Below are 24,641 nucleotides of genomic sequence, written 5' to 3' on the forward strand. Positions count from 1 at the left end.
AGGTGCATGCTGATATAAAATATCCAAATCTGAATACAACCAATAGAAACTAGAAAACAGAGGGCTGGGAAACAGGAATCATGGTACTAGAGAGACTCTCAGGAGCTTTATAAAGCAGAACGCATTAAAGTACATCCTGAAGTATTCAGGCACTAAATTAAACTGAGTGACAGGAATAATTTTCCAGGCAATGGAAGCAGAACAAATAAAAGGATACAAAATAGGGGAATAGAAAGCTTATTTGTACTAAAACAGTAACCTTCACTTGGATTAAAGTAACCTGATTAGACTCCAGAAACCTCTCCCCTCAATTAGGTAAACAGAATTGAAAATGCCTTCACATGTTCTCACTGAACATTATGATATTCCAAATTCTTTATATCGTATAAGAATGCTTTTAAAATTCTAAATAAAATTTTTTATTTGTTGAAGAAAAATCACAGCATTTATTCCCAAAAATCATTTTAATATAAATTCTTAACCCCCTGAATGGTCATCACTACACAGATTTCCTTAAATTTTTTCATATTTTTTGTCAACAAAGTATATTGGTGGTATAGTGGTGAGCATAGCTGCCTTCCAGAATTTTTTCAGATAGTGGAACATTTCATTGCTGTGATTGAATGACCATGAAAAAAACTTTGAATCTTCCTATAGCTCATCTCAAATACATTTTCAGAATAGAAGTATTATTGAAGACATTTCCCTATGCTTTTAAACTTTTCTATAGCCCAAAGAACATTCCTGAATATTTTACAGTAGTATTTTTGTGAAATAACTTTTAAGATACAAATTGAGAGTTATAATAGAATTCCATTTATGTGGAAATAATTGGGAGAGAAAAGGTAGATTCTAGTTTATCCAGACTTTATTAAGGTAAAAATAAAATCATCAGAAAAGAAGTTTTCAATAACCCTGTGACAAGTGTTCTAAAAAGAGTGATGAGAGGTGGAAAAACTACTGACTTCTCAGTCACCAGCATTTGATTGAAGATGGACATGATCACAGCAAAACTGAACAAATTGTTACATTGCTTCATATCCTCCAGTGGAAGTCGGCAAGTAAAATCATAGAAAAAGCAGGTAGTAGGAGTGGACTTAAGGAAAGGTGACAGATTTAGGTCATGCTTTGAAATAAATTGTGAGGACACAGAAGAAATCTATTGTAATATTTCTCAGAAAAGAAGGTCCACTGGAATTGGGAATACAAACCCCACAGGAATCAGTTTTGAACCAACTATATGTAATACCGTCTTCATTAATGTTTCAAAAAAGAGTTTACATAAAGTGCATAGCAAAACTACCAGGTTTGCACATAGCTTTACAAACGTTGAGTTAAGGGAAATCTGATTAGAATAAATTGAAAGAATACAAATTTTAATATTAATGATGTGGACCAATCCAGATAATACAGATAGGGGTTAAAAATTCCAAAGGATTCCTTTCAATTAGGGGTCTCATTTTTCAATTCAGTTCATGGAAGGATCCTAAGGATCAAACAGTCTTGTTTCTTTTCCATAACTTCTAAGGCTTCCACAATCTCACTCTTTCTGAACTCATCCTGTGTCAGTTTCCCTTTCTACTGAAACACTCATGTGACCACAAAAACGTTACGTGACCCCAAGAATTTCTGTTCCATCATTTCTAATCATATTAGGATTTATTTCAACTTGAGTATTGAATGTCATCACTATTAAAAAGATGCTCTATTAATGTATTTTGTACTTCAAAACAAGAAATAGAAAATCAAGGTGGTGGTGAGAGTCATGTAAGCCATTTTTGCAGATATTTTAAGGAACCATACAGTAAAGAGGATCATTTCAGATATAGCAAACCAGGTCTTAATTGGACCAAAAGAGGCCAGTCTAGATGGATAATATAACTGCATATGCAGTATAATTTAAAAGATACGAAGAATCCTGACATCTGTGACTCCCAACTTGTTTGCCCTACCTCTCTCCCCAACTCACAGACATACATTTACTTTGGCAAGTTAGAGACAGTTTTTTTCCACACCACCCTTCCATGTTGTCTGAAAGTCTCAACAGTAATTTTCTCACTTAGGAGAGAAGTACAGTAATTTACTCAAATAAATTAGTATAATCCAGGAACATAGATAAGTAAGATCTAATAGGGAAGAAAAAAGAAACATCTCAACCTGAGCATGTGAGTTTGAAATGCTAAAAGGGAAAAATGAGTTGAAATTTGGGAAAGACAAATCATGAGAGGACAAGGAAGGAAGGAAGGAAATGTGATTTTTTTTTGGGGGGGGGGCTCATTGGTAGTCTGTCCAAACTCATAAAGCAAGAGATATCAAATAGCAAGAGCTCTCTATTAGTTGGAACTAGAACAGATAACTGTTTTCATTTTTTCATCTTGTATGGCAAATCCAGAATATCCATTTTTAATAATATTTTTTTCCTGAGGAGTGTATATGAACTGCTCTTATTGATTTAAATATTTTTGTTTTTCCCTGAAAGTAACATTAGTAACTATAAAATTAGTAACATTAACCTCCCTGTAGATAACATTGGTTGCATTTCTTCTTACTAAAAGTTCATAGATTCCTGTATTGAATTACTATTGTTTTAAGCTCATATCTAGTCAATCATAGCTATAAGACTACTACTCAATTGACTCCCTACCCCCCAAAAAAAATTTTTGCCTGGATTATTTCAAAATAAATTAGGTTTAGAGCTTCAGTTATGCTGACCTGTAATTTATGGATGCGTATATGTTTTTACTTTGTAAATATAGTTCATTTACCCCTAAAATGCAAGGCAGACGGATGGGGACTTCAGGAAGAGCCATCATGAAGAGCACCAGTGTGAGTGGGGAGATGTATACACTGGAGCATAATGACGGCAGTCAGTCCGACACAGCTGTGGGTACAGTTGGAGCAGGTGGAAAGAAGAGGAGATCCAGCCTGAGTGCCAAAGTGGTTGCCATAGTGTCTAGAAGGAGTAGAAGCACATCCCAGCTAAGCCAAACAGGTGAGTGAAGTGAATTCCATTTGGACACCTCGAGTTCTTGCTGGAGAGACAAAAATGGATCCTCGTGCTATGGCCTGTGAGTGATTGTAGAGTGTACGGATTCTTCTTTGCAAATGAAGTTTATTTTTCTGTCTCTAAAGATCTGTTACATGTGCATTTATTTATGTTTTTTTCCTGTACAGCTGTCTAACTTGGTACCATTTGTCGATCTGTAAAGTGGTCAGATACTTTTCATAAGTTTAAAAAAAAAAAAGTAAAGCCATGTTTATAAATATGCAAGGAAATGCAAAGAAGTATTAAAGATCCAAATTGATTTATATGCAAGAAAAGCAACAGGATTCTCCTTTTCAAAATGTTCCATAATATAACTTCCTATAATTTAGGTTCTATCTATATTTTTATGGAAAAGAAGGTCAGTTGTGCAACTTGAAATATAGTCTTCAAGGTACTGTATGAACATAATTATTGAACTGTAATTGTGTTTTCAGTGCAAGTTAAAACCCCAGCACTTATTTTTACTTTAGAAAAATGGGTCAGTGGATTTGTGCAAAGAATGTCTTAATACAAATTTGAGTTTCAGGTATTTTCTACTGCTTATAAACCTTAAAAGCTTCATGTCCTCAAGGTATATAGAAAAAAGCAAACACAGCAAGGAGGATGGTTATTTCTGTACTACGAAGTACTTTTTAAATTGCCCCAAATTACATAATATTTTATCAGACATACCAGATAGTTCATTACTATGCTCGGTACTGTGGAAAACTAAAGGTAAGTGAAATATTGGATTGATTTAAATTGTCAGCACTTCTTTCTCCTGTTATAACCATTTACTCCATATTTTTGTTTCCTAGCAGCAAAAGTCTTGTAACAAAATTTACTCATGCCAAAAAACTTTCATGAAATTCTTTTTATAGTTACCTTGGCATTCTGGAGAGTATCTATTTTAAAACGTGCATTCTAGTGGACATATTTAACAATAAAGGTAGGAAATTGAGCCATTGAAAAACTGAACTGGAGTGCACAGCTATCTCAGCAGAGGTTTGTCTTTCTGAGAATCACAGGATGAACCTAGATTAGCGAGTGTCTCTGTATTGGATCAGCTGCTATGCTGTCCCACTGAGATGAGCTGATCATTGCGAAGGAGAATCTTTTCTTTTCCTAGGGTCAGACTTCTTCCTGAGGAGTAGGAGGCATTGTTCATTTGTGTTGTTTGATTTGTCTTATTTTTAATGGTGATGCTTCTTGGTTTTTGGTATCAATGTAATGATAGTTTACAGTGTGGGGTGTGGATAAGGCTTTCACCACCAGATCTGAAAATCCTTCACCACTTAGATGAAATTGAAATGTTCTTTGATCAACCTGTGCTTCCTCTGTGAGGTTTAGCGGGCAATTTATCTTCTTAATCTAACTATTCATAGTCTCTCTTCTTTTATTTGTCCCCTATAGTTAGTTCCCTCTCTATTATTCACTAGTTACATAGAATTATATTTTCTTAGACTAAAACACAGCAGTAATTTTACACCGGAACTGTACGTGCTACACGGCTTTGTAGGTGATATGGGTGTCATGGAAACACTTAGCCTCTTTGCTTTATTACTTTAAATTTTATTCCATTTGTGGTCATTGTTGAATTTCAAATAATATTTACCTTCCTAAAAGATGCATTGTTAGTAACTTCCATGGAATAACCTATTTGAGGGGATTAGATTGCAGTGTAAGGGAGCAAAAAAAGACACAGGGTCCCAAAACGAAGCTAACAAAACAATCCTATTCCAAGGTGACTCAGTGAATCAAGTTTTACTTCATCTCTGCAGGATTCAATTTGCTTATATACAGGGTGGGTTGGACTAGATGTCCTCCTATGAACTTTCCAGGTATAAAGTTTTATGTCTCTTTTTCTATATCCTAATTTTACCTGTTATTTGAGAACCTATTCTCATTCTTCTCTCTATCTGTCTAAAGCAAATAACAAAGGGTGACAAACCTCGGTCATCATGCCTCTTTGTCTCAGTGCATGGCCTTGTTTTTCTCCCTGTTCAGTGGAGAGGAAAACAGCCTTACTCATAGTTTAAAACAAGCTGTGTATTCTGTGGACTAGAATGTATTATGTTTCATGTAAATGTTTAGTTATTTTAATATGAAAAAAAAAGACTGATTAAGCTAGGGCTTCTCTTACGGTGAACCTCTAATCCAGACAGCCTGGGTTACAATTTCTCTCTCCTCTATCACACCCACAACAGATAATCAGGAAAACGTGAAGCACTTAGAAGTAAAGTTTAATCAGCTCTTTTTAGAGTGATTGATTACAGACACATCAGTTTTTTTGTTTTTGCTTTTATAGCCTTTTACTTGCTCAAAGGAGTATATTTGTGTCTTTGAAATCAAATAAAATTTTTTTCAACAAATTGAAGAGCATAATAAATTTTATGCACACACATATACTCACATAGGTATATTTACTATGAAGAGTATTTACTATACTCTTTAATTATATATATAATTATTCTTATATATAATTTACTAGTCTCTTCAATTATATATAATTACTCCTATGGGATATTTCAATTATAAATAATATTAATATTTTTAAATCATCTGTACCACACTGTTTATTCATAATGAAAAGAACTTCTTTAAATATATATTTTTTAATAGGAAAGTGACACAAACAGGACATTTTTAATGACTCTCGGTGTTACCTCTGGTAAATGTCTTTAGGCGATTCACATACCTAGCTAAATACCTATTCAGTAAGTACTAGCTGAATTAGATTAAAACATGAAGTAGTGAAAGAAAGGAAAATTATAAGAAAAAGCTCCTGATCTAGCAATATTTTGGAACTGAATGAAGCTCTGAGTAAACTTAATGCTAGGCTTTAGAACTCAAGATAGATTTTAGCTTATGCAGGTTTAGAGGCCCATCCTGTGTACTGTGAGGATTTGGTCCCTCACTCATAGACTAACTATATGATATTCCCTCAGTGGTAATCCCCTCCTTACTTAAAAATAAAGGCATTTTTGAGAAGCATCTATACATTTGTGAGGGACCATCCCTAAATGACACCCTTGCAATTACCTACAAGTATAATTATTAGTATCGTAAAAATGTGTCTAAGTGAATAAACCTATTAATAGAGTTACATTCTAGAGCCTTTTCAATGCACTCTTCAGTTATATACATGCATGTATATGTACACATAATTTCACTTCTTTATTGGTCACAACAAACTTATAAGTACCATTACTTTTATTCCCATTTTGAAACTGGAGAAACTAAGGCATACAGTGATTAGGTAATTTGCTCAAGTTCCCATTGTAAGTGATTGGCCCAGAATGTAAGCCCAGGCTTCCAGGTACCAAAGCCTCTGCTCTTAACCCACTGTGCAAAAAAGAAGAGTTTGAAATAAGGTTCAACAAACATTTAAGCACAGTCCTGTTGCTAATGCATGATAGACTCCATGCTAGAACTGGGCTAGGAGTTAGGAATATTAGAGATGGATGAAACCCTGTTGCTGCCTTCAAAGATATCAAAATAGAAAAGAGTGAGTTACATATAAATCTTCCAGTTCAGAAAGAGCAACTATCCAATTATCACTGTGGTACAGAGGGAGACGAGAGTGTGATCCACTCTCATGAAATCTTGAAAGACTTCTTTGAAGAGGTGAGTCCTGTGCATTAAAAAATAAATCAGTGGGGTGCCTGGGTAGCTCAGTAGGTTAAGCGGAGCCCCACATTGGGCTCTCTGCTCAGCGGGGAGCCTGCTTCCCCCTCTCTCTGCCTGCTGCTCTGCCTACTTGTGATCTCTCTCTATCTGTCAAACAAATAAATAAAAATCTTTTTTAAAAAATCAGTAATATTTTACAAGGAAGCCCATTCCAGGATAGAGGGAATCTTATCAGCATACCGATAAATGTTGAAAATGATGAGTGCTTACTTCCCTGGGAAATGCATGCATCCTAAAATCATATAAAAGATTTCTTTAATGGATAGTCCACCTTACTATAAGAAACAGGTCACCTTAGGACAGATTTTAGATCAAATAAACACTGTGCATCTGAGACTGTGATTTTTGCTTAGAACTTTTAGCTTTTATGAAGAAAACATCTACAAATGTAAAATAACATCGGCTTCATAGACTAGAAATTGCTCAATTTACTCCATCTTACATTATTGAATAACTGTATCTCTAGTACTACACCAGCCATAGTAGGTATTTTTTAAAATTAAAATTGTCATCCCCAGGAGAAGGAAATTATTCACACTTGAAATAAACATGAACCAAAGACCCAAATGAGAAAATACAAAGCAAGCACCAAATGTAGTAAACTCACGCCACTTTGCACGTTACCAAAAATAATGGGAAATCAGATTGGTCTAAGAGCTGTGTCTCAGGATGAGAGCACATGCAGAATTGGTAAATAATCATGGTCTAACCATTTAATAAAATTATTATTTATTATATCATTAACAGCTGGAGATACCTTATTAGATTAATATGTTAATGGTTAAACCATTGATTAAATTATGGAAAATGTTGTAGGACGGTTTTATAATTTTCAAACAATTAAGAGTCTATTATCATGTACTAAGAATGTACTGAAAATTCATTTTTTTTAATTTTTTAAATTTATTTTCAACGTAACAGTATTCATTATTTTTGCACCACACCCAGTGCTCCATGCAATATGTGCCCTCCCCAATACCCACCACCTGGTTCCCCCAACCTCCCACCCCCTGCCCCTTCAGACCCCTCAGATTGTTTTTCAGAGTCCATAGTCTCTCATGGTTCACCTCCCCTTCCAATTTCCCTCAACTCCCTTCTCCTCTCCATCTCCCCTTGTCCTCCATGCTATTTGTCATTTGTTTGTTTGTTTGTTTGTTTTTAAAGATTTTATTTATTTATTTGAGAGTGAGAGAGGGAGTGAGAGAGAGCGTGAGAGGGGAGAAGGTCAGAGGGAGAAGCAGACTCCCCGTGGACCTGGGGGCCCTATGCAGGACTCGATCCCAGGGCTCCAGGATCATGACCTGAGCCAAAGGCAGTGGCTCAGCCGACTGAACCACCCAGGCACCCATCATTTGTTTTTTTAATGATACTCTGTACCTTTCTAAAAATTTTCCCCATCCCAAATTTCAATTTTCTCTGTCTAATCCTTTCCTTCAGGACCCTGCTCAAGACCCTTTAACTCTTTGAGTTGTCCCTTGTTACTCCGGCATTTACTAGTATCTTTTTCTCTGAATTCCTGTTAGATCAAGCTCTCTACTACTGACAACTTGCTGCAAACACAAAAATTTGGGGACTATTGCCAATATTTTGTAAGGAAACATATCTCACATGGAGATGGATAAAAGTTTCTGTGACCTCTAAAGGACGCACACCCCTTCTGAGTAAAAAAGAATCTCAACATGTACAAAAAATGCCTTCTGGTTACATGACGCTCCTTGCATATTCTTGCTCTCTTTTTGTGCCACAGCAGGGCTCCTGGAGTAGGACCAGGAGGTTCCATCCTGGGCTATAGGCCCTGCAGAGCCTTCTCCTGGCTCTGCAAATAATTAGCATTATCTGTTTTAGAGTTTAGGCATTTAGAAAAGACAAGAGTCAAAACTGCCTTCTGGCTGCCCTATATTCTTGCAAAAATCCTTGAAGCAAGGGAGCATAAAATAATTTTGTGGAAATTATTAAAAGGCTAATAATTTTGTGGAAAGAGGAAAGGAAAAATAGGGAGAAACACACACACACACACACACACACACACACACACATTTATTTATTTATCAATAAATGGTCCCGGCTGACAGACACAGTTGGGTGAAAGCAAAGGTGTATGAAAGGGTTGCAGTGGAAAATACATTTAGAAAAAAAAAAGATGAGGCCAGGTCTTTTAGAAGCCCTTTAAGGGACTTTGCTCACAGTTTGATGGAGATGTTTTAAATAAGAGACTAGAAGAAACAAAGTTATGCTACTGGAAGTTTAAATGGAAGCCAGGTGTACAAAACCAGAGAGAAAGCAAGGAGGTCAGTGTGGGGCTAACAGAGGAAATGACAAAGGATGATGCAGGGAGGTAGAGAAAGAGCTGCGGAAATGGAAGAAACGAGCTTACTCAGAGAGAGGAATGGACTGAAGATGAAATTAAGAGAAGGCAAGGTGAAACGCCCTGATTCAGGAATAACTACTAAGAGAAGAGGGAGAACGTGAAGAAGTGGGGAGGGGAGGACCAGGATCCAAAAAGAGTGAAGGATAAAGACAAAGAGAAACTGAATCCCAGGAGAGGAGAGAACTTTGTAGAGAGGATGGTGAATCCTACAGAAAGATGGAAGGTCTGGGGAGTGAGAGTAGACCATTGGACTTGGGAACCGAAGCATTCTTCCTGACCTTAATTTTGAAAAGATTTACGAGTTAGTGGGGAGGATAGAGCATGCCTTGGGTGGGGATGGGATTCAGCGTGGGCCAGAGCCCACTCTCCATTCCATCATTCATCTCAACTTTCTGTAACAGTCATCTCATCCACACCCACTTAATTACTCCCCATCAGATTTGGGATGGGATTCTTGTCATGGGTGGAAGGAACTAGAATAGCAGAGACCGGGTAAGAACTCAGGGGCATGGAGGTAGAGGGGTTACATTAGGATAGCATGAGGCTGCCCCTACTGCCCTAAAGCCTATTTAAACACATGGGGCTGGGCTGGAAGGATGAATAAATAGAATAAATTATTTTGACCTTTTCTTTAGAAAGCTTAGCATCAGGAAGGGAAACGACCAGTATGAGCAATCCTTTCATTCATTCTATCAAAATTTATAAAATATTTTTTATGTACCAAACATCATAATGGAGGCAGTAGTGTTGGGTCCATAATCAAAGGAGCGAGACTGATACAAAGCGAAGGTCAGGCAAAGCTTTATTTTGTGCCAAGCATCAAGAATCAAACTGACCGGCCAGGGCTGTCTCTTACAAAGAGGTGACCTCTCTCTGCCTTACAGACTAGCTTTAAAGGGCAAAGGCCATGTGGTTGGGCCTGGCCACGCACAGGTGGGCAATGAGATTGTAACACACAGAGAAAGCTGCACAGTCATGCTAGGCCACACGTAATTGACCAATTGAATCAATTGAATTACAGTTTACCCTATAGTAGATATTTGAACTAGCCTATCAGCTTGGTCAGAATTGGCGCCCAAAAGGTGCCCAAAGGGCGGGACCCATACTCCTTGGTAGCTAGGGAGACAGTATGCATCCCCACTGATTGGATACCTCCACCTGGCCTGACCCACCCCTGTATTTGGGCTTTGTTACCTGGGACTGGTTTCCAGGACTTATTTTTAAATAAGTTCCCTGAGGGGGGGGTCAGGGTCAGTTTAAGTTTTACTGCATAAACAACAAAATCACTGTTTAACCGGATGGAGCTGCTCTGGCTAAATAGGCCCTTACAGTACCAGGAGTAAATGGGGTGTGTGTGTGTGTGTGTCTGTCTGTCTGTCTGTCTCAGAAGAAAGGAGATCTGTACGTTTTTTCAGGATGAAGTTTGGAAAAAGCACATCTGGATGGAGAGATTGAAAGATACAAATACAAAATGTTTGAATTAACAGAGCAAAGTCCCAGAGAACAGAGGGTATAATTCAAGGACACCAAAGTTATTCTTGGAGAGAGGGAAAAATGGTTCTCTCCCTGAATTTGATAGAAGAGAGGATATGGTTGGGATCCTGAGGAGTATTGTAATGGTAATATTAAGGCTGAAGGAACCTGAGTCAGAGGCCTTTGATCTCTGTGCACAGGAGGCCAGAGGGAGTGGAGAGAATGAGGATACAGGGTGAGGATATGGAAATGACTAGGATAAAAGTACTGCTGTGCAGCCCTGGAATTCCAGCTGAGTTGGATAATGTAAAATCTCTGTGAGATAACTTTCAAATGCAGTTACCAGAATTTGCAGGAATCTCCTTCATGTTAGTTTTGATGGTTTTTCAAGACTATCTGTCACCCCCTACTGTGTGCAGCGTCAATGTCCGCACCAGGATTTCTGAGATCATCATAGGACCCTTTGAAACCACACTGCCCATCTTGAAGATTCTGAGATAAAATTTGGTTTGATCTAGATTATTGTATTGATTTTGGAGATTCACCTGTTTTGGGCCGCCATTTACTACTTAGTTCAACTCTTCTCAGTATGATTTGTCTCACTGGAGAACGTTGAAACTCTGCCTTCTCTCTTACCCATTGATAATTACCTCTTCCTCAGGCAATAAGCAGATCTTTTACTTACTCTTACTCAGAATACAGGTTAAAAGGCTTTTTGGGGCGGCAGTTTATCTCAATGAACTCAAACAATTCTTTCGTTATAATCATGGAGATGAAACCTTTCAGAAGGTTTATAGTAGAATTATCCCACAAGATTATATAGGCAATTTGTGATGACATGGATGGAACTAGAGGCTATTATGCTTAGCAAAATAAATCAATCAGAGAATGACAACTATCATATGATCTCCCTGATACAAGGAAGTAGAGATGCAACGTGGGAGGTTTGGGGGCTAGGAAAAGAATAAATGAAACAAGATAGGATCGGGAGGGAGACAAACCATAAGAGACTCTTAATCTCACAAAACAAACTAATGGTGACCGGAGGAAGAGGGGTATGGAGAGGGTGGTTAGGTTATGGACATTGGGGAGGGTATGTGCTATGGTGAGTGCTGTGAAGTGTCTAAACCTGGCGATTCACAGACCTGTACCCCTGGGGCTAATAATACATTATATGTTTATAAAAAATTTAAAAAAATTTTTTAAAAGATTATATAGGCAAAAATGTAAATATTCTAAGTTTCAGGTACATTTATGGATGTTTGATTTCAAAATAACTTAATAAGAGTTAATGAATTTCTAAGGCATATCACAGATTTCTCAAGAAGAAATATAGATGGAAACTAACGAAATTACCCTTGTACCATTGTCAAGAAAATAATACACATGAATTAAACTGTAGCTATAACTCACTTACACCTAATGGGATAGTGCTTCATTAAGTTAATTTCTCTATGACTTTAGGGCATTTTTTTTTAAGATTTTATTTATTTATTTGAGAGAGAGAGAGAGGATGAGAGAGAGAGAGAGCATGAGAGGAGAAAGAGCACAAGAGGAGGGAGGTCAGCTGGAGCAGCAGACTCCCCGCCGAGCAGGAAGCCGGACTCGGGACCCGATCCTGGGACTCCAGGATCATGACTGAGCAGAAGGCAGTCGCCCAACCAACTAAGCCACCCAGGCGCCCCTAGGGCATTATTTTAAAATTCATGTGGTCCTTAGACAATAATCATGCCAAGAAAATGTCCAAGATATTGAATCCCCTTCTGCTATTCTTTTCTGATTTTCTCCCCAAAAGTCACACAGGTAAAGCAAGTCATAAAGTAAATCAAGTGATCACCAGCTTGGACTTCATAATTTATTTACCTTGGGAAAATGAATGTCTTATTTTGCCATAGGACTTATTTTGTCTCCTTCCAGCCAATCTGGTTTACCAAAATATTTTCTACGTTTTATTTTACTTTTTCTAATGATTATATTTATTTATTTGAGAGAGAGAGAGAGAGAGAGAGGGAGAGCATGAGGAGGGGGGAGCTGGAGAGGAAGAGAAGCAGACTCCTCCTGAGCATGAAGCGAGACACAGGGCTCAATCCCAGGACCCACAGATCTTGACCTGAGCCAAAGTCAGCTGTTTAACCGATTGAGCCACCCAGGTGCCCCTGCATTTTAAGTTTAGTGCTGCTTTCTGAAGATTCTCAGTCTTTTCCTTTATAAAAAGAAGTTGTAGCTCCAGAGAAGGAAGGCTAAGGTGTTCTCTTTAAACATTTTAAGAAATGTTTCCTTGGGGTGTCTGGGTGGCTCAGTTGGTTAAGCAACTGCCTTTGGCTCAGGTCATGATCTCAGGATCCTAGAATCGAGCCCCACATCTGGCTGGCTGCTCATCAGGGAGCCTGCTTCTCCCTCTGCCTGCTGCTCTGCCTGTTTTTGCCTTCTCTCTCTCTCTCTCTGTCAAGTAAATAAATAAAAATTCTTAAAAAAAGAATAAAAAGAAAGAAATGTTTACTTGGCTCTGCTGATCATTAACAATGAAAGCAAAGAAGTTCTCACAAAGGATAGGTGTCCTTCCAAAAGTTTCAGACATGGAAAGCTATAGTTACCAGAATCTTGCTGAAATCCAGATTCCTTGTCTGTATCTCATTTATTTGATTCATTTAATAACACAAGAAAAACATTCTGAGGAACGTAATGTTTCATGTTCTTTGTTTCCTGAACGCAAAATCATGGTGCCAGAAATGATTCTCAAGTCTGCAAAGCCATCAGATGAATGTAAGCATGGGTTCTTTTATTTACTGTTGCTGTCTGGCTTAGGAATTCACTACTGTTAATAGAGATTCAATTCAGCTATAGTAACTCATCTTCTGAAGAGATGCCCTAATAAGGAGTAGTATTTTCAAACACATGTCAGCTGCTCTATTTTTGTTCTTTTCCTCACTCTGAACTATAAATTCTGAATTTGGCTACTATGTGTATATACTTTAAGGTTGATTTGTCAGAAAACAAACATTTATTTGAGTGGAATTAATTTGTGTTTAGGATATGAAGGAAGAAAGGAAGCTAACATTTATTAAGGGCCTTCAAAGTATAATCCTAAGTACTCAGATAATTATATATGGTGATAATTATTGTTAACTATACTAAAATAAATTTTAAACACGAGATCAATTTCAGAATGGGTATTATAAAATATTTGGGGTAGCTCAAATGTAATGAGAAACGTGTCTGATTGTTTTCACAGCAGATAACCAGTTTCAACACATCCTCATTTAACCCATGGTGATTTTATATAGAGATGTTTTTGCTCATTTATTTTAGTAATATTTTTCAGATCTTTTTAAAAGACTTTATTTACTTGTTTACTTATTTGACAGAGAGAGACAGCAAGAGAGGGAACACAATTAGGGGGAGTGGGAGAAGTGGGAGAAGCCAAGCAGGGAGCCCAATGTGGGGCTTGATCCCAGGACCCCCGGCTCATGACCTGATCTGAAGGCAGACCCTTAACACCTAAGCCACCCAGGTGCCCCTATTTTTTGGATTTTTAAGCACAGAAAAACAAAAAGAAGGTAAATAAAACTCCTGCAGTGCCACCACTAATAGCAAGTTCACTGTGAAAATATTAGTATGTTATTAGCTAATCTTTTTATGCATTTGTGTTATTAATATTGATAAAGCCCCCAGCAGGGACAGCTATTATTTATTAATTACCGCAATGCCATCTAGTGTTTAATTGCTTTGCATGTATTAATTTCTCCAGTCCTCAAAACACAGTCATAAGGTGCTATTATTATGCCAATTTTATGATTACATGACTTGCGTGAAGCTGTGCATCTTCTAGAAGTTGAAGTAGCATTTATGTTCTTAACCACTTCACTGTAACTCCATTCAACTCCATGAAAACAGAGAGATGCTTTTATTATGTAGCTTTTAAAAAATATTTATAGATTCATAATATTTCATTTTGTTCTGTAATACTACCATTTTTTACTTAAAAAAAATGTTTAGGAAGACCTCTTAGGACACAATTGCAGAAGGCTTGTACCAGGCTAGATTTGGAAAAAGGTGGTTGAGTAGGAAAATGATTAAGGTCTTTTGTATCCAAGCGTCTGTTGGGGAGTAGGGAGGGGAGGAATGTCAGGGTAAGGGTGCATCTTGCCATTTACTGAGAGAGCGACTGCTGGGCAGGGATACTGTTTCTTACTTCTGGCTATGATGAAGTTGGGACAGTCATTGGATAGGTTTTTAAGGCAACTGAGGATCATCAGTATATAAATGGAAATTGGGGTGAGTGAATGTGCTTAGGAAGGAGGTGCAGAATGTAAGGACAGAGGATCTTGAAGACTCCAAAAGAAAACGAAAAGTTAAAGGCCTCTTTGAGCCTCAGTTTCTTCAACTATAAAATAGGATAATAATTGGTAACTACCTCGAAGACTGTTGTGAGCATTAAATGAAAATTTATGTTAACACTTTAGCAAAGTACCTGGCATATAGAAAGGGCTCAACAGTAATACCAACTAGCAATCTTAGTAACTCTGAGAAACAAATAAAAGGGCAGTAGATAGAGAACAGATGTTGGTGACGTCATTCATGAATGGTACCGAGAGACGTGTTAACCCAGCCAGTGTTTTTCTCTGCTCACTATGTGTAAAGAGGTTAATGGAATACGAGCTCTTAAGGTCTAACCCCATTTCTTCCCTATCATTGGTTCTCAAACTTCCTCCTGTCAAGTCTCCCTTTGAAGATCTGGTAAAATCTGTCAGCCCTGGCCTCAGGAAATTGCTCTTGGTCACATATACCACGTTGTGCACACACTTAAAGGGCTTTTGTGCATCTGTTTATCCTGTGTTAGGTGTCATCTGCAAGAGAGTGATCCAGCCAACCCTCCCTGTGCCCTATTACCCGGCCTTTCTATACTAGGTCAGGGGCCAGCAAACTCTGGCTCAAAGTCTGTTTCTTATGGCCCATGAGCTAAGGATGATTTTTCAATTTTTAGCAAATAGTTGAGAAAGGTCACAATGAGAATAATATTTTGTGGCACATAAAAATTTATGAAATTCAGTTTTGTTGTCCATTAGTAGTGTTACTGAAATACAGCCATGCTTATTCATTCCTGTGTGGTCCTTGGCTCTTTTCATACTACAAAGGCAGAGACTTTATGTCCACAAAGTCCAAATTATTCAGTGTCTGATCTTTTAAAGAGAAGCTTTCATGACCTTTGCTCTGGGCCAAGAACTTGGTGCCTACAAGATAGGGCCATTAGAGAACAATGATCATTTATTTCTATAGTTACCTAAACACATCCTCTGCTTCTCAGAGTCAGAAGTTAATTTATACTGCTACAGGGACTTGCAGTTCCCATCCCCTTCTTCCTGCAATATTGACTTATAGACTATGTGCCTATCGGTGTCATCTCTCAATAGACAAAATGATTTTTCAGAATGAAGCTTATCTACCCCCCACAAAGATAAGAATCTTCAGCTCTTCAGCCTTGCCCTAAAAATTGATCCTCGACTTAGCTGCCTATATAAAGTAGTGAAACCACTTCCCCCAACTCTAATTTTCCCGACTGAGAGCTCAGGAGTTGTGTCTGTTATTTCTGTGATGATTACTTCCCCAGAATTTAGCAAAATGCCTGAACTAGGCACCCAAAGATTTTCTTGAATAAATGAAACTTTTTGAAAGAGATTTCTGTGTTCTGTATCTTCCTCACAAGCCACTCAGTCCTCCTCACACCATAATCTGAATTTTGCCCTTACAGGCCCCTCAAATTGCTTTTGTTAAAGTCACAGAAAATTCATAGACATAAGTTTGATTTGGATAAAATTTAACTTATGAGGTCACAGGTATTGTGCATATGAAACCGGTGAGGTATGTGTAATGGAAAATATTGGTTAAAAAAAAAAAGGTCTACTTGTTATTTGACATGAGTAAATGATCTTATTTACTTCCCATCTCTCACAGATGTAACTTCATTTCTGGCAGTGTTCCGACTAGACTTGACTTCTTTGGGTTTATAAAACACAATGTAAAGCTTCTTTCTTTGCACCTTAACAGGTGCTAAACCCTCCACTTGGAAAGTTCTTAACCTGTCACCTTGACTGGCAAAATCCTTCTCTTCATTCAAGCCCTATCCAGATTCCAACTTCCTACCGGGCTAACAGTGATTCTCTGAACTCCTCTATGACATTTTTTGGTTCTCATATGGTGTGGGTTTTTTTTTTTTTTTTTAAGATTATTTATTTATTTATTTGAGAGAAAGAGAGACAGAGTGAGAGAGCATGAGAGGGGAGGTCAGAGAGAGAAGCAGACTCCCCATGGAGCTGGAAGCCTGATGTGGGACTCAATCCCAGGACTCTGGGATCATGACCTGAGCCGAAGGCAGTCACTTAACCAACTGAGTCATCCAGGTGCCCATATGGTGTGGTTTAAATACTTCTCTGCCCCATAAATATCTGTAAAGGTCTTGTCACAAAATGAATTTCAAAGTTACAAGACTAGTAACTGCTACAGGGTGTTTTTTGTTGTTGTTTTTGTGTTTTGGGGGGGAGGGTAGGGGAGCAGTGTCTTATACAGTGCCTTAATGAAAAAGATTCTCGAAAAAAGTCTACCAGATGGGTATGATGTTTGCTCAATCAGAGTATCATGCTTAGATGGTAATTAACTGACCACATCATGGCATTTCATTTAACATTATGACATCATTTTTAGTGGGTGAATTTTGAAGGCAATTTTTCTTCTAAGTTGGGTTTTATTATTTTTTAGGTAATCAACACATCTCAATTTTTAAAATTTTAAAAAGTATAAGTGATTTTTAAATTATTTTTTTGCCTTCTTTTCCCTTTCTTTCCTTTCTAAAAATCACTTCAAAAACCTCTGGAAATTGATCTGGTTACATTTCACTGGATAAGTCCATCTTTTTGCTTTGAAGTTTTAATCTTTCTATAAACAGCAAGGAGATATTTATCATTTTAAGGTTTTGAGACAGTAAATGAATTGTTGTAACAGTCACTCCTTTACCATTACAGTAAAAGTCAAAGCCACATTTTATTAGAAAATTACTAAAAGATGAAATTTGCATTATGCTTATTAACAAAGATATTACAGTTATCGGTGCTCTCTTACATATATCACTTCATTTAATGAAAGTATCAATTAGCTTTGTGAAAATACTTCAGTAAGAAAAGTGAAAATGTCTACATTTTTTTGGAAATCTGTCTTTTCTTAGGGATAAAGACAAAGGATGTCTATTATAATGGACTTACCATAACCATTTTGCAAGTCAGCTAGTACATTCTTATGTGGAAAATAAAACTTCTGTTATCAGGCCAGTCCATAGTGATACTTATTAAAGTAATCATTTACATTTTAAGAATTCTTAAAACTAAAGAATTTGGTACACACAATGATTAGTCAAAACTTTAGTGACACTGAACAGACTTTATGTTCTAGGATTACAGGAGAAATAACAGTCAATATTCCAGATTCAGACTCAGTACCCTAAGGTGTTTTTTGTATGTTGAAATAGCACATTTCTTTAGCTTTTAAGTTGAAACTATTAAACTTCCAACAGTCAAGTAGTAAATAATACTATGTTTAGGAAAGTTTCAAATGAAAGGAATTATAAATTATTTGTAGTATCTAAATAAACATATTTGTAAATAAACATATAGTTGCATTGTAACACTTTGCCATTATCTAATGAAGTAAAAGTATGTTAATTAGGAAATAAATCAATTAATATCTTAATTTAATATTTTTATCACTCTGAATTTGAAAGTGTAAGAAAGAATCTTTGATCTGTCTACCTGAATTATGGAAACCGAAAAGAGATGCAGTGCTTCTAATGAGGGAGGGTTCTTGAAAGGAAATCCTATTGATCAGAAATCCACAGGGAAATAAATTCAAGAGATGTTTAACTGAGTCTATATGATTCAACCTGCTACTAAAAATGCCAGTTCCAATTAGAGGTTCTACCTCAGGAAATTTACCCAATAATCTAGTTGTTTTTAAAAAGAAGAGAGAAAGAAAGAGAGAGAGAGAAAGGAGAGAAAGGGAAGGAAGGGAAGAGAAGGGAAGGGAAGGAAGGAGGGAAGGAGAGAAAGGAAGTGAAGGGGAGGGGAGAGAAGGGGAGAAAGAGAAAGAAAAGAAAGGGAGGGGAGCAAAAAGGAAGGAAGGGAGGGAAGAGAAGGAAGAAAGGAAGGAGGGAGGGAAGGAAGAAAGAAAGAGAGAAAGATGTCATTTTAGGAAGGATTGCATAAAATTTCGTGGGAATTCTGTGATCGTCAGCAAATCATTAACCAAAAAAATACTAATTGATGTTTTAAGAGACTTACCGAGAAGACTGATATGAATAGCAAGCTAACTTTTATCTTCAAAGTAAAAATTTACTTCCAGCTCAGTTCTTTGACTTTTTATAATGCCTAAGGAAAATACTGTCTTCTCATGGATCATTCTTTATTATCTCTTTCAAAGTAAAGCCTCAAAATCATTATATTTTTGTGGGGGAAAACCATCCACTTTCATAAATCAGGTAATTAATTTTGAAAATGTAATCCAAATTTTATATACAGAAACACAAAGGAAGAATAGCTGAATTCAAATATTTTAATGTAATGCATTATTACATGCATTGACCAGGATGAAAAAGAAAAATTTTACATATTCTTGAATTTGGTCTAAGTACAGTTACAAATATTGGTTTTAATATTCAGAATGTAGGTGACCTGAATTATGGGTTCCTCGGTGAGCGTTCCCAAATCAAAGGGGCTCTATAATAACTGAGATCTCTTGGCTCCTTTCTGCTTATGATGCTGGATGCGGAAGCTGTCTCCTCAGTATCTCTACCAGTGCTTTTCAAACTCACGTTCAGCACGTCCTAAATTCTCTGGCCCAGATAGCCCAGCTAGACCATTTAGTGCACACCTTTTTCCTCTTTAAGTGGCTCAGTGACGTTACTCAAAGTAATGCCAGTTGTCTGTTCTTTTGTTCTGCTTTTGTATTTTTGTAGTTGTTACTCATTGCATACCCTTTAGCCAAGCATTTGAGAAAAGCTTTAGAATTCTGCTGTGAGTATTCTTCATGGTACACACAAATAGAAAGCATTTTCCTTGCCCTCGAATTGTTTACAAGCTCATTTTTGATTTAGTGAAAGGCGGGGGACTAGCTTGTCTTTTTATAGTACTTTACAGTTTACACAGCCTTTCAGGCTTACCATCTCATGAGCGCAAAATTATTTAAAGCTCTTAAAAGCCCGATCGTAGTAGGAAAGATGAGGAATGCGTTAACTGTTGAAGGATTCCTGAGGAAAATTAGCTTTAGAGTTAATTATAATATAAACATATGTTCTTTATTTCCCAAAGTTTCCACAAAATTTAATATATTCTTTAAGCAGTTTTTTGAAGATTTTATTTATTTTATTATTTGAGAGAGAGAGAGCATGAGGAGGGGGTGGGTCAGAGGGAGAAGCAGACTCCCTGCCAAGGAGGGAGCCTCATGTGGGACTGGATCCTGGGACTCCAGGGTCATGACCTGAGCCAAAGGCAGTCACTTAACCAACTGAGCCACCTGAGTGCACCAAAATTTAATATATTCTTAATAATTTTCCTTTCTTTCCATTCAGAAAATAATTGGGAGAATTAAATACAGTTGTGAAGAGCCCAGATAGTTCAAATCTTGCCTATATATCACCTGAATTTTAATCTTTAAAACCACCTGTTTTGTTTATGTTTTTGTTTTTTTTTTAGATTTTATTTATTTGACAGAGAGAGATCACAAGTAGGCAGAGAGGCAGGCAGAGAGAGAGGAGGAAGCAGGCTCCCTGCTGAGCAGAGAGCCCGATGCGGGACTCGATCCCAGGACCCTGAGATCATGACCCGAGCCGAAGGCAGCGGCTCAACCCACTGAGCCACCCAGGCGCCCCAAAACCACCTGTTTTAGTAGCATACTGTACTAATATGTCTTGTTCATCCTTAGTTATCTCCTACTCACTTTCAAAAGAGTCATTATTTTTGTTTCAAGCTTTTCCCTTTTTTTTCCTCCATTAACTCATTGGGTCAGGGGTGCCTGAAACCAACAACTGTTACCCCCACGGATCTTAAATGGCTACTGTTTTTATTCCCACCTAGTCCTGGCAGTAATGTTTATGTGATGTCAAACACTTCATTTACTCCACAAATATTTATCAAGTGGCCATCAATAACTAATAAGAACGGTGAATACTTGTTCTGCCCATACTATGTCACTGGTCCTGTGTAAAGCACTTAATGTGCGTTACCACATTCAATCCTCTCAACAAGTCTGTGAAGTTACGGGAGAGTTTATAATATACAGTAATTAGCTCTTGATTTTCAAGAAAAAACAAGGGCTGAGAGAAGTTAAGTCACTTGCCCAAAGTCAAACAGCTAATAAGTGGTAGAGAGAATCTGAATTTTTGTCTATGCCCAGAATCTTAGTCCTTGCTGTGAGCTGAATATTTGTGCCCCCTAAAATTCATTTATTTAATGTAGTGGCCAACATTGTGGCATTAGGAGGTGGGGCATTTGGGAATCCTGATGTGAAGACCTAGTCTTATATTCATAAGAGCCTTATGAATATCATTGCCCTTATAAAAGAGACCCTAGAGAGCTAACTGCCCTTTCAACCATGTGAAGTCACAGTAAGAAGACAGCTGTCTATAAGGAAGTGGGTCCTCACCAGTCACTGAATCTGCCAGCTCCATGGTTGTGGACCTCCCAGCCTCCAGAACTGTGAGAGATAAATATGTGTTCTTTATAAGACACCTAGTTTACAGTATTTTTGTGATGGCAGCCTGAATGGACTGAGAGTCCTTAACCACTGGACTACATGGTCTGAGTATATTTAAAGTGCTCTTAGTTAGTTAAATGAATAATTATTTATAAATATCCAGAAAAACTGGTGTCAGTGGTTAGCATTTTGTCATTTTTATATAAGTTTATATAACTAGGAAAATATTTAATTTGGATTTAATTTTCCTTTATGGGGAGAAAATGAGAAAATGTGTATTCACATAATTTAACACATTAAGACTGACTTAATGTGCACCACTCGATTTGTCTACAATTCTCTGCCTTTACTGTATTCTAGTCCTATTTTGCTTGTCAGGAAAGTGACACATGGAGAGTTGACTTGCCCAAGTTCACACTTAGTGAGGGCAGAGCTGGAACTGAAGCTAAACAGTCGAGCTACAGAGTCTGTGCTCTAAGTGGGGCACGGCATCAGAGCTGGCCTGGGGCTGGACGGCCAGCCGGCCGTGTGGTGCCTGCACCATGATACTGCACTGCAGCTCCACCAGTTCGGCGGACTGGTCCCTCCTGCTCTCGTAAAATGTGCAAAGGCTCAAACACAGTCGGATTGTATTTCTTGTTCATTTGACAGAAAGGAGTCTGTTGGGCATCTCTGGGTTCAGAAGATTTTCCTAGGTTTTTCTGCAGAGAACAGAGTATGTGAAGAACGGACCGTATCTCAAATTGTATAGTCTTCTCTCAAACGGAGAGGTCATGTTCAGAACAGTACTTGTTTTCCCCTGCACCGTGTCACTTCTTTCTGAGCACTGACGAGGTTACCAAAAGAAGGAAAGGGTTTCTTGGGATAGCCGAGAAGGAGTAGTAAAAGGGAAGGGAAAGAAGAGGAGAGTCAAGAGACTGTTCTGTGCATCCACATGGGAGATTCTCTTTGGTCCTTATTGTCCAGACTGTGTGTCGTGAGACACCAGTAGAAGAATGGTCCCAGGGAAGAAGGTAGCATGGGTATAAGGAAAGTAAGAGGCAGTTGCCTACAGGGGTCCCCAACAGTGCTAAGTCTAGAACAAGTTGGTTGTGTTGGGGAGAAGATGGGAAAGTGCTGTCAGCAAGGCATTGATATCTTGAGCACTGCGACTCTATACTTAAAAGAAAAGTAGAGTTTATTTGTCCTGTTCCCTAGTTGATTCATTTATCCACAAAGATAAGCATAATTACAGATATTAATAAAGTCTGAGTTAATTGGATACATACTGTGAGCCACACTGGCACGATTCTAGCACTTTAAAATAGGTACCATGGTGACAACCATCTTTTAGATAAGGAAACTCGGGTCAGAAAGATTAAATCATTTTCCCGGGACCACATGGCCGAACACTGGTAGATTCCGTGGGCTAGCATTTATATTCTTAGTCATGATACTGTGCTGTCATCCATAAGTAACTTGGCATCGTAGTTACAATAATTCTACCTGCTAGAAATTGACCTTAAAATGTATAGTCTCAAGTTCGATAAAATTCTGTCATTCAGTTAACAATTGAGGTGGGTCTTCATCGTTGACGGTCCACTCTCCTCCCTGCAGAGGTTTGGGCACCCAGGCTTTTTACATTCTATGCTTTATTACCTGAAACCATAGGGTGGCCAAAGGATAAAAGAAGAATAGAGAGAGTGCATACATCTGCTTCTTAAAAGCCTTGTTCTAGACGTGCCATACATCAGGAGTCATATGACTGTGCCTACGTAGAAAATTATTCATTAAACTAGGGATGGGGACTGGGAACTACAATGCTGGCTTGGTATCAGTGTCATACAACGAAAGGGAACTGACTGGTTCCCGTACATGTGACTTGAAATTTCCTTCACTATAATTAATTAAATCATTTGAGAGTTTCAATTAGTTTTTCTTAAATGGAGTCTAAAAATATTAGTGCTTTCTCATGTTATTTTAAGACTCTTGCCCCACCAGTGTAATGTGGGAGCCTCTTTATCGCAGTCGCAAAGCCTGTCCGATTCCCAGACTCCTCACAATTTCTGTTCCCTCCTCTGCCTGGCCTTTTCTGACTCTTGGAGTCCAGCTTCCTCTGTCCCCTACCACAGAGACCACTGTCTGAAGCCATTTCTGTGCTTTCTAAAACAAAACAAAATTTGTGCGTGCCACATGCACGAGTCCCACAGACTTCGGGGAGGAGAGTATTGGGAGCAAGCAGGAGACGAGAGGGGAGGAGGTGGTTTGGAAGTGATAATCACTGGGCACACAGTATTTGGCCATTTCTTTTTCTCTTTTATCTCTCTCACCACTCCTCAGTTATTTCTCCTGGATTCTGTCAATATCTCTAAATGACAAACAAGTGCATGTGTGTCACTCTTCAAGTCACCTTATCAATATCTATTTAATCTTTAAAGCAGATCTATGAAGTGGGTTCTAATATCATTCTTTCTGTTTGTCTGGGAGGAAGCTAAAGCAGCAGAAGTGGAGGTTGGCAGAGCTAGGATTCGAACCCAGGCTGTTGGGCTGCAGAGTATATCCTCTTAGCCACTAACTAAATTGTTCTGCCTCTCAATGGGGGCAGCTGCTTCACTAAGGAAAATTCTGGTACCAGCTTTTAAGGTAGAATTCTATTTTATTAAGTTTATTTCTTTTTTTAAAATTTATTTATTTTCAGAAAAACATTATTCATTATTTTTTTTCACCACACCCAGTGCTCCATGCAAGCCGTGCCCTCTATAATACCCACCACCTGGTACCCCAACCTCCCACCCCCCCGCCACTTCAAACCCCTCAGATTGTTTTTCAGAGTCCATAGTCTCTCATGGTTCACCTCCCCTAATATACTATACTCTATGGAGCATTATGCCTCCATCAGAAAGGATGAATACCCAACTTTTGTAGCAACATGGACGGGACTGGAAGAGATTATGCTGAGTGAAATAAGTCAAGCAGAGAGAGTCAATTATCATATGGTTTCACTTATTTGTGGAGCATAACAAATAGTATTAAGTTTATTTCTGACATTAAGCTATTTTTTTAATCCAGCTATTAAGTACTTGCTGTCGTTAAAATAATTAAGGCTTTATACTTTAACAAAAAAGTTAAACTGTGTTTTGCAAACTGGCATTGGAAATGACTTACACTTTGTTTCTTAGATGCTCCATAAGCCCGTGCTCAGGGTTCGTTGTTCAGAGTGATCGAGGTGCCATTGATTGTTTTAGCCACAAGAGTTATTCGTAATTTTTCCGAGTATTCTTTTGCTGGTTAGAAGAATGATTTTGACAGAGGTACTTAGTTTCGTATACCTTGTATATGTACACCCATGAGGCACACAGCCACATCCCAAGT

General features: G+C 37.9%; 1 protein-coding gene across 50 annotated transcripts in view; it reads left to right on the plus strand.

Moving 5' to 3' along the window:
- RIMS1 (regulating synaptic membrane exocytosis 1) overlaps window positions 1-24,641 on the plus strand; it is a 498,418-nt gene that overhangs the window by 423,319 nt on the left and 50,458 nt on the right. For 33 of the 50 annotated variants that reach the window (XM_044254066.1, XM_044254144.1, XM_044254102.1 and 30 more), the window contains one exon: window positions 2,757-2,992. The exons of the other annotated variants lie outside the window; for them this stretch is intronic. In XM_044254066.1, the coding sequence (XP_044110001.1) occupies window positions 2,757-2,992 (236 nt within the window). The remainder of the gene's footprint in view (window positions 1-2,756; window positions 2,993-24,641) is intronic. 50 annotated transcript variants of the gene reach the window in all.

The sequence above is a fragment of the Neovison vison genome, chromosome 1 (assembly GCF_020171115.1).
Source record: "Neovison vison isolate M4711 chromosome 1, ASM_NN_V1, whole genome shotgun sequence".
NCBI classification, from domain to species: Eukaryota; Metazoa; Chordata; class Mammalia; order Carnivora; family Mustelidae; genus Neogale; species Neogale vison.